Here is a 14627-nt window from a genome sequence, read left to right on the forward strand (position 1 = left end):
GTGATATTTATTTATTGTGGAACATTTAATGTTCGGGGTGCAAGAACATGAGTTAAAGAATTTGTGATTGAACAGATTGGATACCTTTGCAAAGAAGACAGTGCCTTGGACAATGGTAGTGATGGCTGAAGGCACTGGGTGTCTTCAGTCTGCCCTCAGGGGCACTGACTGGGGAGACAGCCTTCTTGGGGAGCAAGAGTTGGGGATGTCGCTGGCCTCATTTTTGCACCGGACACTTTTCAAGGGCTTTTGATCTCTGATATGCCTCTCTCTGTTGGGGCAACTCTGGCTCTTGAGAGTGGCTTGTTGACTGCTGGCTGCATAGCCCAGCATTCTGCTGTTCCGGGTGTAAGAGTTGCCCGTGGTTGCAGGGCAACCCACGGACTGGGGCTTGGAACCTCTGTTTGTGCTGATTTACCTTCGAGGCATGATGCCCACGGCAAAGTGTCATTTTTTCCTCCAGCATCTGTCCAGCTGCTGTCATGAGCCCCTCAGCTTTAGCACAGCCGCTGTACACATGTGATATGTTTTTCACTGTTTTCTGGCTCTTGGCAGTGACGGGTAGTGGCTTGCTTTTTTTCATTGAAAAGACACACTGAGAAAATTCTTGGATTGTTTTTCTGGAGTTGCTTATTGAAGGAGGCTGTTTCTTTGACGGCAACAGCTGGAGGCCTTCATCCTGATGAGTTTCTTCTGTTTTTCTGACTGGGGTGAGTTGGGGAGTCCTCAGTTTTGCAAGCCTTTCTTCACGTTTTTTTAAGTTGGGCTTCGTTGGGTTCTTACTCTTGTGAGTAGGGGTAAACCTGCGGCTCTGGTTCTTGCATGAGCCTTGACGTTTCGGGTTCTCGGGCTCATTGCACCCCACGTTCCTCCTTCTGGCTGCCGTAAGGTCACGTAGCTCCTGGGAAGCCCGCATGTTGCCAGTAGGCATGCTCTGGAGATGGCCATGGGGCACTTGAGAAGCCAAGCTCTCTGTAGCATCATTTATCTGGCCCAACTTCATGCCCACGTGGGATTTCAGGATGTTTTCTCTACGATTTCTCTCTGTGCGATCACTTTCCGAGTCTCTCCTCAAGGGCATCTTCAAGTCTCTTTCCGACTCCTCAGAGGCTGCCCCCAGAACCTTCCCTGGGAAGCTTTCCATGCATCTGGCTAGATTTTGTGGGGTCTGCCCCAGAATTTGCCCCAGAGGTGTGCGCGGATTCCTCTCTAGCCTGAACGTCACTTTCTGTATGTCCTTGCTGCTTTTGCCCGTGGACATGGAGGACTGCAGGGGTCTGAGTTTGCCCCTGGCCTGACTTGTCCCTGGCAATTTCTCCTGAGGCTGCATCAGATCCGGAGACTCTTGGGTCATTCCCAGGTTACTCTGCTGTTGAATGAGCCACTTTTCAATGTGTTTCTCCAGTTGCCTCCGGAGTTCAGGACTGACTGGAAAGTTCTCAGGAATGATTCCTGTCAAGCTGTCCTGGGGAAGGTTAGGAGTGGAGGCACTGAAGACGTCCTGAGGTTTTTGGGACTGGGAGGCTCCATCAGGTGCTCTTTTGCACTCCTCACCTGGGGGGTCTGGGCCAGAGAGCCGACCAAAGTCACCTTTCTTAGGATGCGGCCCCAGGATGCTGCAGGAGACAGGAGGCACAAGCTGCAGCCAGGAGCAGGTAGGGCCATAGGACAGAATGGGCCCCGGCCCCTCCACCGCCCCACACCCAGACTCCCCAATTCTCCTCCTATTCCCCTCTGCTGTGCTGCATCCACACTCCCCAATTCTCCTCCTGTGCCCCTCCACCACCCCACAACCTGGCTCCCCAGTTCTCCTATGCCCCTCCACTTTGCTGCATCCACACTCCCCAATTCTCCTCCTATGCCCCTCCACTGCCCCACACCCTGGCTCCCCAATTCTCCTCCTATGCCCCTCCACTGCCCCACACCCTGGCTCCCCAATTCTCCTCCTATGCCCCTCCACTGTGCAGCATCCACACTCCCCAATTCTCCTCCTATACCCCTCCACTGCCCCACACCCTGACTCCCCAATTCTCCTATGCCCCTCCACTGTGCTGCATCCAGACTCCCCAATTCTCCTCCTATGCCCCTCCACCCCACACCCAGACTCCCTAATTCTCCTCCTATGCCCCTCCACCGTCCCACACCCTGGCTCCCCAATTCTCCTATGCCCCTCCACTGCCCCACACCCTGACTCCCCAATTCTCCTCCTATGCCCCTCCACCGCCCCACACCCTAACTCCCCAATTCTCCTCCTATGCCCCTCCACTGCCCCACACCCTGACTCCCCAATTCTTCTCCTATGCCCCTCCACTGTGCTGCACCCAGACTCCCCAATTCTTCTCCTATGCCCCTCCACCACCCCACACCCTGACTCCCCAATTCTCCTCCTATGCCCCTCCACTGCCCCACACCCTGACTCCCCAATTCTCCTCCTATGCCCTTCCACTGCCCCACACCCTGACTCCCCAATTCTTCTCCTATGCCCCTCCACTGTGCTGCACCCAGACTCCCCAATTCTTCTCCTATGCCCCTCCACTGCCCCACACCCTGACTCCCCAATTCTCCTCCTATGCCCCTCCACTGTGCTGCACCCAGACTCCCCAATTCTTCTCCTACCCCTTGCTCCATGGTTTTACTCCCATCCTCTGTCCCCCTGGTCTCCCCATCCCAGGTCACCTCCAGGCTGCCGTAAAGCCCTGGGGTCAAATCCCAGCCCCGGTAGGAAGGATGCAGGGAAGGTGAAGTGCCTCACCACTGCTGTTGTGAATACAAGTCCCGAGTCCCCTCAAGGCCTGTCAGGCGGTCTCTGGAAGCTGGAAATGAGGAGACCGGGTTAGGGCAGTGAGGTAGGGGCCTGGGATCTCACAGGAGGCTGAGTGGATGTTTCTTTAGGGAAGACCATGGGGAGTCAGATCCTGGAAACCACATGTCTGTGTCCAAGGCCACGTGGCCTGGACGGTCATAGTGAGGCACAGAGGGCAAGTCTTTGTTGTCCACAAAGGGCATCCACACACAGACCCCCCACCCTCATAGTCCTCACAGCCGCCCTGTGGGGAGAAAGGACTGGGGTGGTCTCAAAGAGGACTCAGCCTTAGCAGAGTTGAACAGCTGTCCACAGCCCCCTCACCCCCCTCCTGATTCAGACAGGCATTGGCCTCCTCCCCCTACACTGTGCCCTGCTGGGGAACACCCAGTCCTCGGCCCACCATGGTTTCCTGCCAGCACGGAATCTGAGAGGGACCCGGGGTTCTGATTTCCTTCCTAGGAGCCCCCACCTCGGGCTTCTTCAGTTGACTTCCTCAGACAGAGTCGCTTCTCTCCGGGGACAGACAAGATCAAATGAACTCTAGTGTGCCCGACAGAGCCTTACCTTTCAGACGGTTGTTTTTCTTTCTGCCTTTGAGCCTGCGCCTCCTCCTCCACTGACCTTGACACTGGGAGATAAGCTGACACCGGGCTAGAATTTCATCCAGGGAGAGAAGATCCTGGGAGACAAGAAAGGGTGAGGGACTGAGACCGGCTCTCGCTCTCTGCCCCCAGCCCAGCCGCAGCGCGCAGCGCTCACAAACCGCACAGCTCTCTCGTCTTGCTCAGGGAGTGGTATGCTTCCTCCCACTCATGTTTAAGTGGATGATAAACTGCTTTTCTTCTTAGAAAAACACAAAGAGGGGGCCAGGCGCCATGGCTCACACCTGTAATTTGAGCGTTTGGGGAAGCCAAGAAGGGTGGATCACCTGAGATCAGAAGTTTGAGACCAGCCTCGCCAGCATAGTGAAACCTGTCTCTACTAAAAATACCAAAAATTAGCCTGGTGTGGTGGCGCGTGCCTGTAATCTCAGCTACTCCGGAGGCTGAGGCAGGAGAATTGCTTAAACCTGGGAGGCAGAGGCTGCAGTGAGCCCAGATCGCCAGTGCACTCCAGCCAGGGTGACAAGAGTGAGACTCCGTCTCAAAAAACAAACAAACAAACAATAAAACCCACCACAGAAAGGGATTTACTATTTGAGGAAATATATATGTTTCATACATAAACTATAATATACATAATGCATAATATATAATATATAATATAATGTAAGTAACGGTAGAGGTGCTCCTCTACTTGACAAACACCCAGGCTCAGGCCCGCGGGCACGCCTGAGCTGTCAGGTAGGATTCTGCTTCCCAGGAGATCAGAGGAGACTCCAGGCCCAGGTGGGAGGCCCTCGGAGGCTCAGCACAGCCCCCAGATCACCCCACACAGACTAGGCTGGGCCCCCAGCCACCTGCCCCAGGAAGGGGCTTATGAGCGCCCTCCCACAGAGACCTCCCCCATCTCCTGACTGGTCCTTGCCACTGAGTCCAGGGGTTTGGTTTTGCCCTGACGCCTCCCGTGCTCACCCACAGATGGACTGAGAGCTTGGGAGGGAAATCCCAGTCCCTACCAACCCCTGGCTGCTCTGCCTCTCCCTGGAAGGACCATGTTCTGGTCTCTCCTGACACTTCCCATTTCAGAAGTCTCTCCACTGGATTTGGAAAAGCAGAGCTAATAATAGAAAGAAAGGAGAGAATTGTGTTGTGTGGGTCCGGCCCGAGGGCTCCTTACCATTCTCTTCTCAGGCGATGGTGAGGGTGGATCACAAAGGAAGTAAGAGCGGTAGGGGCATAATAATAGGAAAAAGAACACCACGCCAAATACCAGGGTGAGGAAGATATCCAACTCCCATGGTGTGGAGCTGGGGGTGTTTCTCCACGATTCACGAAGAAGTTTTAGAGGATACGGAATACTCTCCATTTGAATAGGTATGCTGCCTTCAGGCAACTGAGCTCTGGGCAGTCCCTTGGAGACTAGGGACTGGGGCCCAGGCCTGCATCACAGAGCTGGGGCCTTCACCTCACAAAGGGCCCCTGATGGGGGAGGGCAGTGAGGGGGGAGGCTGAAGCACAGCCCCTCCCCACCCCACAAGCCCGGGATCCCTCCACCCTCCCACCTTCCAGATTCCTCCTTCCCGCTAAGTTTTGTCAGTGACAGAACTCAGCCAATTTTCTGTTCTTTCTCCCTGCAACATAGATATTATCTGGTTCCTTTTGTCTGTTGGATACGATGGTATGAGGTTATCTATTTTATAATCCTTGAAAATCTGAAGTTGACTCTGAAACTTTGACTATGTACCAGGGATTTTTATTCTCAGAATCTCATTCGTCCTCAACTCCAGCTTTCCCACACAATGTTTTTGTCTTATATCGATCCAGGGGCAAAATGTAAATTTGTTTTACTCTTGTTTAGTTTTGTAAATTTTGAAGAGTAAGGTTTTATTTTTAATTATTTCCATTTCACTTTCAATCAAAGGGACCAACCCACATACAATTAAGATAATTTTTTTAATTTTTTAAAATTTTATTTATGTATTTATTTTCTTTATAGTTCTGGGGTACATGTGCAGGACAGGCAGTTTTCTTACACAGGTAAATGTGTACCATGGTAGTTTGCTGCATCTATCATCCCATCACCTAGGTGTTAAACTCAGCATGCATTAGCCGTTTTTCCTGATGCTCTCCCTACCACCGGCCCTCCCCCAACACGTGCCAGGATGTGTTGTTCTCCTCCCTGTGTCCACACGGTCTCGTTGTTCAGCTCCCACTTAGAAGTGAGAACATGTAGTATTTGCTTTTCTGTCCCTGTGTTGTTTGCTGAGGATAGTGGCTTCCAGCTTCATCTACGTGTCTGAAAAAGATGTGATCTGATTCATTTTCATGGCTGCATGGTATTCCATGGTGTATATATACCACATTTTCTTTATCCAGTCTACCATTGATGAGCATTTGAGTTGATTCCATGCCTTTGCTGTTGTGAACAACGCTGCAATGAACATACACGTGCATGTATTTTTGTAACAGAATGATTTATATTCCTTTGGATATATAATAATGATATAAATACATTATATATATTTTAATATATAATATATAATATATTAATATATAACATAATGTAATATATAATATATATTATAACTGATTAATATATTCTAGCCAATGCATATAAAATATATAACATATATTGTATGTTATGTATGCATTAGCTAGAATTATATATATCTATTATATATTCATGCATCAGCTAGAATATATTAATCAGCTGTAATATATATTATATTATATATAATATATAATATAAAATATATATTATATATTTAATATATAGCAGAATTTTATATATATATAATATAATGGTATAAATACCATTATACAGAGTAATGCGGTTGCTGGGTCAAATGGTATTTCTGGTTCTAAATCTTTGAGGAATTGCCACACTGTCTTTCACAGTGCTGAATTAATTTACATTCCCAGCAATGGTGTAAAAGCATTCCTGTTTGTCCAGAACCTTACCAGTATCCATTGTTTCTTGACTTTTTAATAACTGCCATTCTGACTGATGTGAAATGGTATCTCATTGTGGTTTGCATTTGCATTTCTCTAATCATCAGTGATGTTGAACTTTTCAAAATATATTTGTTAGGTGCATGTATATCTTTGTGTGTGTGTGTGTGTGTGTGTGTGTGTGTGTGTGTGTGTGTGAGATGGAGTCTTGCTCTGTTGTGCAGGCCGAAATGCAGTGGTGAGATCTTGGCTCACTGCAACCTCTGTCTCCTGGGTTCAAGCAATTCTTCTGCCTCAGCCTCCTGAGTAGCTAGGATTACAGGTATCTGCCATCATGTCTAGCTAATTTTTGTTTTTTTGAAACTGAATCTGGCTCTGTCACAAAGCTGGAGTGCAGTGGCACAATCTCGGCTCACTGCACCCTCAGCCACCCAGGTTCAAGTGATTAATCTGCCTCAGCTTCCCGAGTAGGTGAGATTACAGGTGTGGGCCACCATGCCCAGCTAATTTTTTGTATTTTAGTAAAGACAGGGTTTCACCATGTTGACCAGGATGGTCTCGATCGGACCTCATGATCTGCTCACCATGGCCTCCCAAAGTGCTGGAATTACAGGCATAAGCCACTATGCTCAGCTTAATTTTTGTATTTTCTTTAGAGGTGGGGTTTCACCATGTTGGCAAGGCTGGTCTTAAACTCCTGACCTTAAGTGATCCATCTACCTTGGCCTCCCAAAGTGCTGGAACTACAGGCATGAACCACTGCACCTGGTCTCTCTTTTGAGAAGTGTCTGTTCATGCCCTTTGCCACCTTTTAATGGTGTTGCTTTTTTCTTGTAAATTTGCTTAAGTTCCTTGTAGATTCTGGATTTTAGACCTTTGTCAGATAGATAGATTGCAAAATGTTTCTCCCATTCTGTAGGTTGTCTGTTTGCTCTGATGATAGCTTCTTTTGCTGTGCAGAACCTCCTTAGTTTAATTTGATCCTATTTGTCAATTTTTGCGTTTGTTGCAATTGCTTTGGTACTTTCATCATAAAATCTTTGCTGATGTAGCTGGGGCAGCAGTGACCCCACCGAGCACGAAGAGACGGAGCACTGGATGGTGGCGGGAAAAGAACACGTGGAAGGGCTCCTGCCACTGCACCACCTCTCCTGGCTCCGTCCCACCGCCAGCCACGCCACTTCTGCCTCCGTCTCGCCGCCTGCAGCGCCATGCCCGTCGCTGGCTCCGAGCTGCCACACCAGCCCTCGCAGCCTGCCGCCCAGGAGCTGGACGCCCAGCCTCGGCCGCCTCATGGGGAGCTGCAGTACCTGGGGCAGATCGAGCACATCCTTCGCTGCGGCGTCACGACCGCACCGGCACCGGGACCCTGTCGGTGTTCTGCAGGCAGGCGCGCTACAGCCCGAGAGATGAATTTCCTCTGCTGACAACCGAACGTCTGTTCTGGAAGGGTGTTTTGGAGGAGTTGCTGTGGTTTATCAAGGGATCCACAAATGCTAAAGAGCTGTCTTCCAAGGGAGTGAAAATCTGGGATGCCAATGGATCCCGAGACTTTCTGGATAGCTTGGGATTCTCCGCCAGAGAAGAAGGGGACTTGGGCCCAGTTTATGGCTTCCAGTGGAGGCATTTTGGGGCAGAATACAGAGATATGGATTCAGATTATTCAGGAAAAGGAGTTGACCAACTGCAAAGAGTGATTGACACCATCAAAACCAACCCTGATGACAGAAGAATCATCATGTGCGCTTGGAATCCAAGAGATCTTCCTCTGATGGCGCTGCCTCCATGCCATGCCCTCTGCCAGTTCTAAGTGGTGAACGGTGAGCTGTCCTGCCAGCTGTACCAGGTGAAACCGGCCGTGGTGGCATGGAGCTGCGAACTGGTCGGTGACGCAAGGCGCGGAGTCTGGGGAGCTGTGCCGGGCGTGCGTGCGGCTATGGGCATGGGCCACGGGCAGGCAGGTGGGTGGGGGTCCAAAGGGGCGGGGAGGGTCACTCGGTGGCTCTCAGTGCCGCCGCTTCCCTCTACCGCCTCTACTCCCCGCGCGCCCGCTCGTTCTCTCTTGCAGGGGAACTGCCCAAGATCACTTTTAATACTAGCGATTTTGCATCTCATTTACAATATTTTTTGCCTAACCCCAGCACCATAAAGATATTCTTATTTTTTATGAACTTAATGTTTGATCATTCACTTTTAGATCTATACTTTAGATAAAGTTAACCTTTGTATTTGGTGGGAAGTAGGGGGTCAGTTTTAAAGTTTGCATATCCATCTGACCCAGCCAATTATTGGAAAGGCTATCTTTTTCTCATTGCACTGCAATGTCACTTCTGGACTTTTTAAAAGCACAATCTTTCATTGACGTTTTTATGTACACAATCATATTATCTGTAAATTGTAAGGTATATTGCTGAGTCAAAATGAGGAAACTGAGGCCAGTGTGAGAAAATGAGAATCCAATTTATTCAGCTCTGTGGCGAGGTTCTGTGGTCCGGGAAGGGGCCAGAGAAGTCGCGCTGGGCTTCTTAGGGTGTGGGGTTTTATAGGGAGTGGAGGTAATTGATTGGTCATTAGGGAAACAAAGAGCAAACAGTTTCATTGGTCAGAGGGGTTGATTGATTATTAGGGAAACAAAGAGCAGACAGTTTTATTGGTCAGGGAAAGTTAAGGTGCCGATCGGGCAAGCTGCCATTGGTAGCCAGGCAGGGCTACTGGTGGGTTGACCGGCTGGGGAGGTCAATGTTAAGCTGCCGTTGGACCAATCTTTGGCGGGGTTTTTAAATTTTGAAGGGGTCGAGTGAGGAATACAGGAGTCAGTGTGTGGAGCCTGCATGGAGAGGCCAGATAGGAGTGGGTGTGGGGAGCCAGCACGGAGAGGCCTGATAGGAGTAACGTGTCTGGAATGATGACTGCATTATCCAGCATGGGGAGAGATAAGTGTGTCCATTTAGCTCCCAGTGAGGCAGCCGGCCTTACATAAATGACATTTTTAGTTCTTATTTTATTATTTGTCTCTTTTTAAAAAAATTCTTAAAGCCGTGGTTAAGCCTTTTTCCATTCTTAACTATTGAATAGCATTGATAAGAACTGGCATTGTTTTTTTTAAATCATTTTTGATTTTCTTATTCCATAAAACTATTCAGATTCCCTACTTCTTCCTGTATTTCTTTTAGTTTAAGTTGTATTTATCTAAAAAAATTTATTTGATCTACATTTTCAAATTTATTAGCATAAAGATGTTGATAATATAATCTTTTAAAAACAGCTTTATTGCAGTATAATTGATACACAAAGAAGTGTACATATTTAACATGTACAATTTGATGAGTTTGGACGTAATGCAAATACCCATGATACCATCCCCACAATAGAGGTAATAGACATATCTAATGCCTCCCAAATTTTCCTTGTGCTTGTGTTTAAAAAATTTTTTGATACTATCATCTTATTATCTTGTTAATATCTTTAGGAACCATAGTGGTATTCTCTTATTCATTACTAAAATTGATGGTCTGCGCACTCTTTTTCTCTCTTTTCACTAATCACTTCTGTTTGGAGGCTATCAATTTTATTATCTTTTCAAAGAAACAACTTTTATATTTGTCTTTTTCTTTGGTATGTATGTTTGTCTTCTATATTAATACTGCATTTATTTTTGTTTGCTTCCTCTCCCAACTCCTGATTTTCCTAGAGTTTTATTTTTTATTTAAAACGTTTTTTGAGATGTATACTTATCTATTACTCTTTTAAAATACAAATATTTAAGCTGCATCCAAATGTTGATGAGTAAGGTACCCTGTTTGTGTGTGTGTGTGTGTGTGTGTGTGTGTGTGTGTGTATGTGTAGGTGTGTGTATGTAGTATCTAGTTCATTTATATTTAGCATTATATTAACTGAATTACTCTGTTTTCTGTTTATTTTACCTCAGCTTTCTTGCCTTTTATTGATTAGTCACTTTATAAATTATCCTTTCATTTTCAACACTTATGAAGTTGTCACATTTACTATTTTTTTGTGGTTCCTCTAAAAATAAAAACTCACATCCTTAACTTCTTCCAGTGTGATATAATTTAGTACTTTAACCAATTATGAAAAATTCTAGAATTTTAGAACACTTTAATTCTATTTATCTTCCTCTTGTCTGTATTATTGTTAACTTACATTTTTCTCTATATATTAAACACCACAATGTATTACTATTATTGTTTTGGACTATGAATGTTTATTTAGATTCCCCTACTTTTTTAAACCACGGTTTTCGTTCTTCCATCTTGAATTTCCTTGTTTCCATGTGGGATAATTTTCTTTATGCTTGACCAATATCCTTTAGAAGAATGCTTATTATGTTTTACTTAGTGTTTCTAGTTTTTTAAGGAATTTTTTCAGGCTAATCCACCATATTTCCAGAAATAGAAATTATTTCTGCCTTTTCATTGGACTTGCATTTTCTGCTGCAGAATTATGAACTTAAACTGGATAAGTGCTTAGATTTTTTTAAAATCCTGCTATTACTTTCAATGAAAATTCAGTAACTTAGTAAAATTAATTATTTTGAACTAACAAGCTCAGTAAGACTTCACTTTTTTTTTGTAGCATGTAGTGTTGCTTAAGTATGCAGGAAATTAATTTATTTAAAAATTCTTGGAAACACATGGTTAAGTGAGGCTTGCCAAAACAGAATATACTAAAATCTAAAACACTTCATTTCTTAATCAAATATAACATTTTTTTTTTATAGTTGTAAAGTCCTTTTCTCCTAATAGCCTTATAACTGCTTTGAATTTTCACTTAATACACTATGCTGCTTCCTTCTGTTTGCTTTTTTATTTGATTAATTTTGTCTCCTGAAACAACATTACCAGGCTTGTCTGGCAGCTTGGTAATAGTAACAGTTGTTGCAATTTTCTTTCTTTCTTTGTTCTGTTAGGGGGAAAAAGGAGAGCCCAGGAAATGTTACCTGATAAAACCCTGTTTTGAGTCTATAATAGCATCTATGCTATTTCTTCTGAGATACTACACACAGGGTTATAGTGCCAGAAATGATGTTAAAAATCTCTATTAGCAAAAATCCCTTCTACAACCATAATATACTAACTTGGAAGATTGTTATGCTGTTTCTCCCCCTCAGGCTTTATTTAGCTTGTGAAATTTATAAACATTGTTGCTGTCTTAGGTCTTCATGTTAGAAAAATAAATGTCTTCGAAGAATCTGACAGACTGGCCAAAGCCAAATTTTATTTTCTATTACAAATCAAGTCTTGTCTGTTTGGATTTATTACATACAGTTAGGAGCTTACTGGAGTCTAATGAAGGCTATCCGTATATCGCCACTGTTGCAAAGACGTATCTTTGATGATCGAATAGAATAGAATTTAATTTTGTGTGTTAGAGATATTTTGGTATTCAGGGATCGTCAGACCTTTGGTTAAAGGAAGTTTGATGGGGTTACCGTGGACTCCATTGTTCAAATGAAAAGTTCAAAATAGAGAGTATAATGGAATTTGGAATCTATTCTGTCTGCTTTTGAATACAGCCCAGCTATTATATTAATAATACCAAGACAGATAGAACAGAACTGGAAATGTTACCTTTCTTACTTTGAAGCCAACTACACAAAGAATTTTTGTTTTGTTTTGGAAAAGCAGGTAGATTATATTCCTGGTTCATCTTCGTTTCGCAGAGAGAAAATTAGAGGCTTCAGCCTCCTGCTGGCAGAACAAGCTCTCAATTTCTTGCTGTCGAAATTCAAGCTGATTTCTATCTTTTTCACTAAAAAGCTGTCAACAGCAAATAAGCATTCCCCATCAAAGAGTCACATTCATTTCTGAGGTATACAAATTCCTCTCATGGGAGAAGATTCAAGTAATTTAAATTGTTTCTGACTTTTAATTTCTTTCTTAGGAAATGGGAAATGATATTAGCGTAGACTCTAACTATAGGCCAAAATGGAAGAAGAAAAGGCATGCGTGGATACTCCCTAGTGTGACATCTCCAGGACCTTTAAGCCACAGAGTGCAGCATGTTTACAATGCATAAAACAGGATTTGTATCTGCATTGTCATTTCCAGCTAGCGATGTAATCAGAGCTATTGCTGCATGCTCTTAAAATGCATCAACATAAACTCATTTTTTAGTTGCAGACTTGCTATAGGAGTGTGTACTGCCAGCGTAATGGGAGGAAATGCTTTGGAAATTAAATATATTTTTCTTTCTTAGAATTCTTAGAGTTTAGTTTGGGAAATGGCCTTCTTTTTGGAAAAAGATGAAATTTTAGGTAACATACTCTGCCATATAAAGCCATTTAACACAGTGGCTCTTTCTTTCCCGTCTTTCCTGTTTTCTTATCTTTGCTTTTTAAAAAAATTTATTTAAGGTAAAGGTTTAATAATACATTGGTTTAGAACTGTGCCTTTATGATCACCATACGTATTGCTTTGGTTACAGAACCTCTTTAAATAGGCTTGTAAAAATGTGAGCTTTTTGGTTTTGAACTGTAAATTTCATTATCTTTTATTGTCTTCTACCAGTTCATGAAAACACTCAATCTCAAAATCTCATGGTTGGGATAACAAGTGGTAGGCACGGTGTACACGTGCAAATGAATAAGCTACCTATCACAGTTAAAAAAAATTCTCTCTCTGTACAAATGCATTTGATAGTAAAAAGTTTTGGAGTGAACTAGAAGTCTACTGCAAAAGTTATCAGATGACTTCCAGGACTTTTAAAGTCCTTATACCCTTCTTAGGAGAACTATGATTAGTCAAGGTACTGCTTAAGATGAAGATACCTAGAATTAAACAAAAATTGTGAATTGTGTTTCATCACACAGCATAAAATGCAATCTAACTGTCTTCTTTGATCCATGTAGGGGTGTGTGTGGGTGTGTGTGTGTGTGTGTGTGTGTGTGCGTGTGTGCACATGCATGTGTATGCTGGGTTCATTTATTCAGTATAATTTTTGAAGACCTAGGAGGTTTCTGGTAGTGAGCTAAGCATTACATAGTATTGAACAAGCATGAACAAGGCTGAATACTATAGTACTGAGTAGGGAGGACATAATTACACATGTGATGCATTTTAACTGTGTAGAAGTGAGGGCCATTAAAAGCAACATGTAATAGGAATAGCTAATCCACAGCTGGGGTTAGATGTGTAAACAGTCTATTGATGAGGAAGCTTCAGGTGGAGAACTGTGAGAGCATTTGTTCAACAGGTACCTGCAGGACAGGCAGTGGTGACAGTCCTGAGCCTGTTTCCTGTCCTGAGGGATTCAGCACTGGCCCTAACTTGCATGTCCCATTCAGTTTAATGGAAGTCTTGCAGTTAACCAAACACACCTTCTTAAAGGGCAGGTTAGCTACCGCTTAGTTTTAGATGATCCCTACTGTTGAATTTCACATATACCACTAGGACCATATTAATACAGGAGTTATTAAGAAATTATTTTTAGGCAGCTAGAAAGGGTAAAAGATCTCAGTGGAATTTTCCTTTAATAAAAACAGCCCCAAACCATTTCTTATCTAACTGAAAGCAGCCTGAAAATTCAGGCATAGATATGCAAACCAGGAGCTTTTATATAATTATATAAATGAAGGCAACTGTACCTGGAAGCCAGGTACATTCAATATGGCATCTCTTGCCCTCTTTTCCTTGTCATCAAGTGTGCTGGCATCATGGCAGCCTCCAGGTAAAACTGTGTACAGGTATCACGCCCCCGCCAGGTGGAAGCTACATTTGCATAATAATAGACTAGGGTGGGAGGGCCAGTCTTTTCCCAGGCTGTGTAAATGACACACCTAGTCAAACCAATCCCCTTAGCCCTGTGTAAATCAATCACTGACTCCTCAAGCTTCTGTACAAAACTGGTTGTGTTTTGCCACAAACTGGAAACCCTGTTAAGCAATGCACTTTCTCAGCATGAGGAAGCCTGTCCTCTCTTCTTTTGCTATTACACTTTCCACTCCTAAACCCACTCCTCGTGTGTGTCTATGTCCTGAATTCTTTTTTAACCATGAGAAAGAACCAGGGTATATACCCCACACAGCGGAGCCGTTTCAATATAACATATGCACAAGGACTTGATAAATCCAAATTGTCTTCATCTCATTCCATTTTGAGCAATGTTTCATTACCCTTTATAGATTAGGATTCTGAAATGTTAAGGTCTTCAGAATTCTCCCTGGGAAATGGTGTTTAAGTGGGGCCTAAATGGGGAATGAGAAGCTATGCACATGAAGAGAGACTGGGAGAAGAATTCAAGGAAGGTGG

At 44.2% G+C, this 14627-nt stretch overlaps 2 protein-coding genes and 1 pseudogene across 2 annotated transcripts in view; 2 read left to right on the forward strand and 1 right to left on the reverse strand.

The window, feature by feature from the left end:
- Positions 1-7573, reverse strand: LOC105725085 (spermatogenesis-associated protein 31A1-like). Its single transcript, XM_064361305.1, has 5 exons — positions 7527-7573; positions 4586-4847; positions 3371-3485; positions 2753-2813; positions 1-1616 (listed from the first exon to the last, which is right to left on the reverse strand). Exons 1-5 carry the CDS (start codon positions 7571-7573, stop codon positions 218-220), a joined length of 1884 nt encoding a protein of 627 aa, XP_064217375.1. The 3' UTR covers positions 1-217.
- LOC105725070 (zinc finger protein 679) overlaps positions 1-14627 on the forward strand; it is a 185074-nt gene that overhangs the window by 24207 nt on the left and 146240 nt on the right. The gene's annotated exons all lie outside the window — the stretch shown is intronic.
- The window catches only part of LOC105725276 (thymidylate synthase-like), a 26724-nt pseudogene continuing 19668 nt past the window's right edge, over positions 7572-14627 (forward strand).

Source organism: Aotus nancymaae, unplaced genomic scaffold (genome assembly GCF_030222135.1).
Source record: "Aotus nancymaae isolate 86718 unplaced genomic scaffold, 86718_ANA_hifiasm-v0.15.2.pri h1tg000041l, whole genome shotgun sequence".
Lineage (NCBI taxonomy): Eukaryota > Metazoa > Chordata > Mammalia > Primates > Aotidae > Aotus > Aotus nancymaae.

Bases quoted from the DNA above. Each gene is read 5' to 3' on its own strand.
- LOC105725085 (XM_064361305.1), bottom strand. From the start codon at position 7,573: ATGGCGCTGCAGGCGGCGAGACGGAGGCAGAAGTGGCGTGGCTGGCG. The intron at 4,848-7,526 runs GTGGGACGGAGC...TCTGTGATGCAG, and splicing joins CAGAAGTGGCGTGGCTGGCG to GCCTGGGCCCCAGTCCCTAG. The intron at 2,814-3,370 runs GTAAGGCTCTGT...CCTCATTTCCAG, and splicing joins GAAAAACAACCGTCTGAAAG to CTTCCAGAGACCGCCTGACA.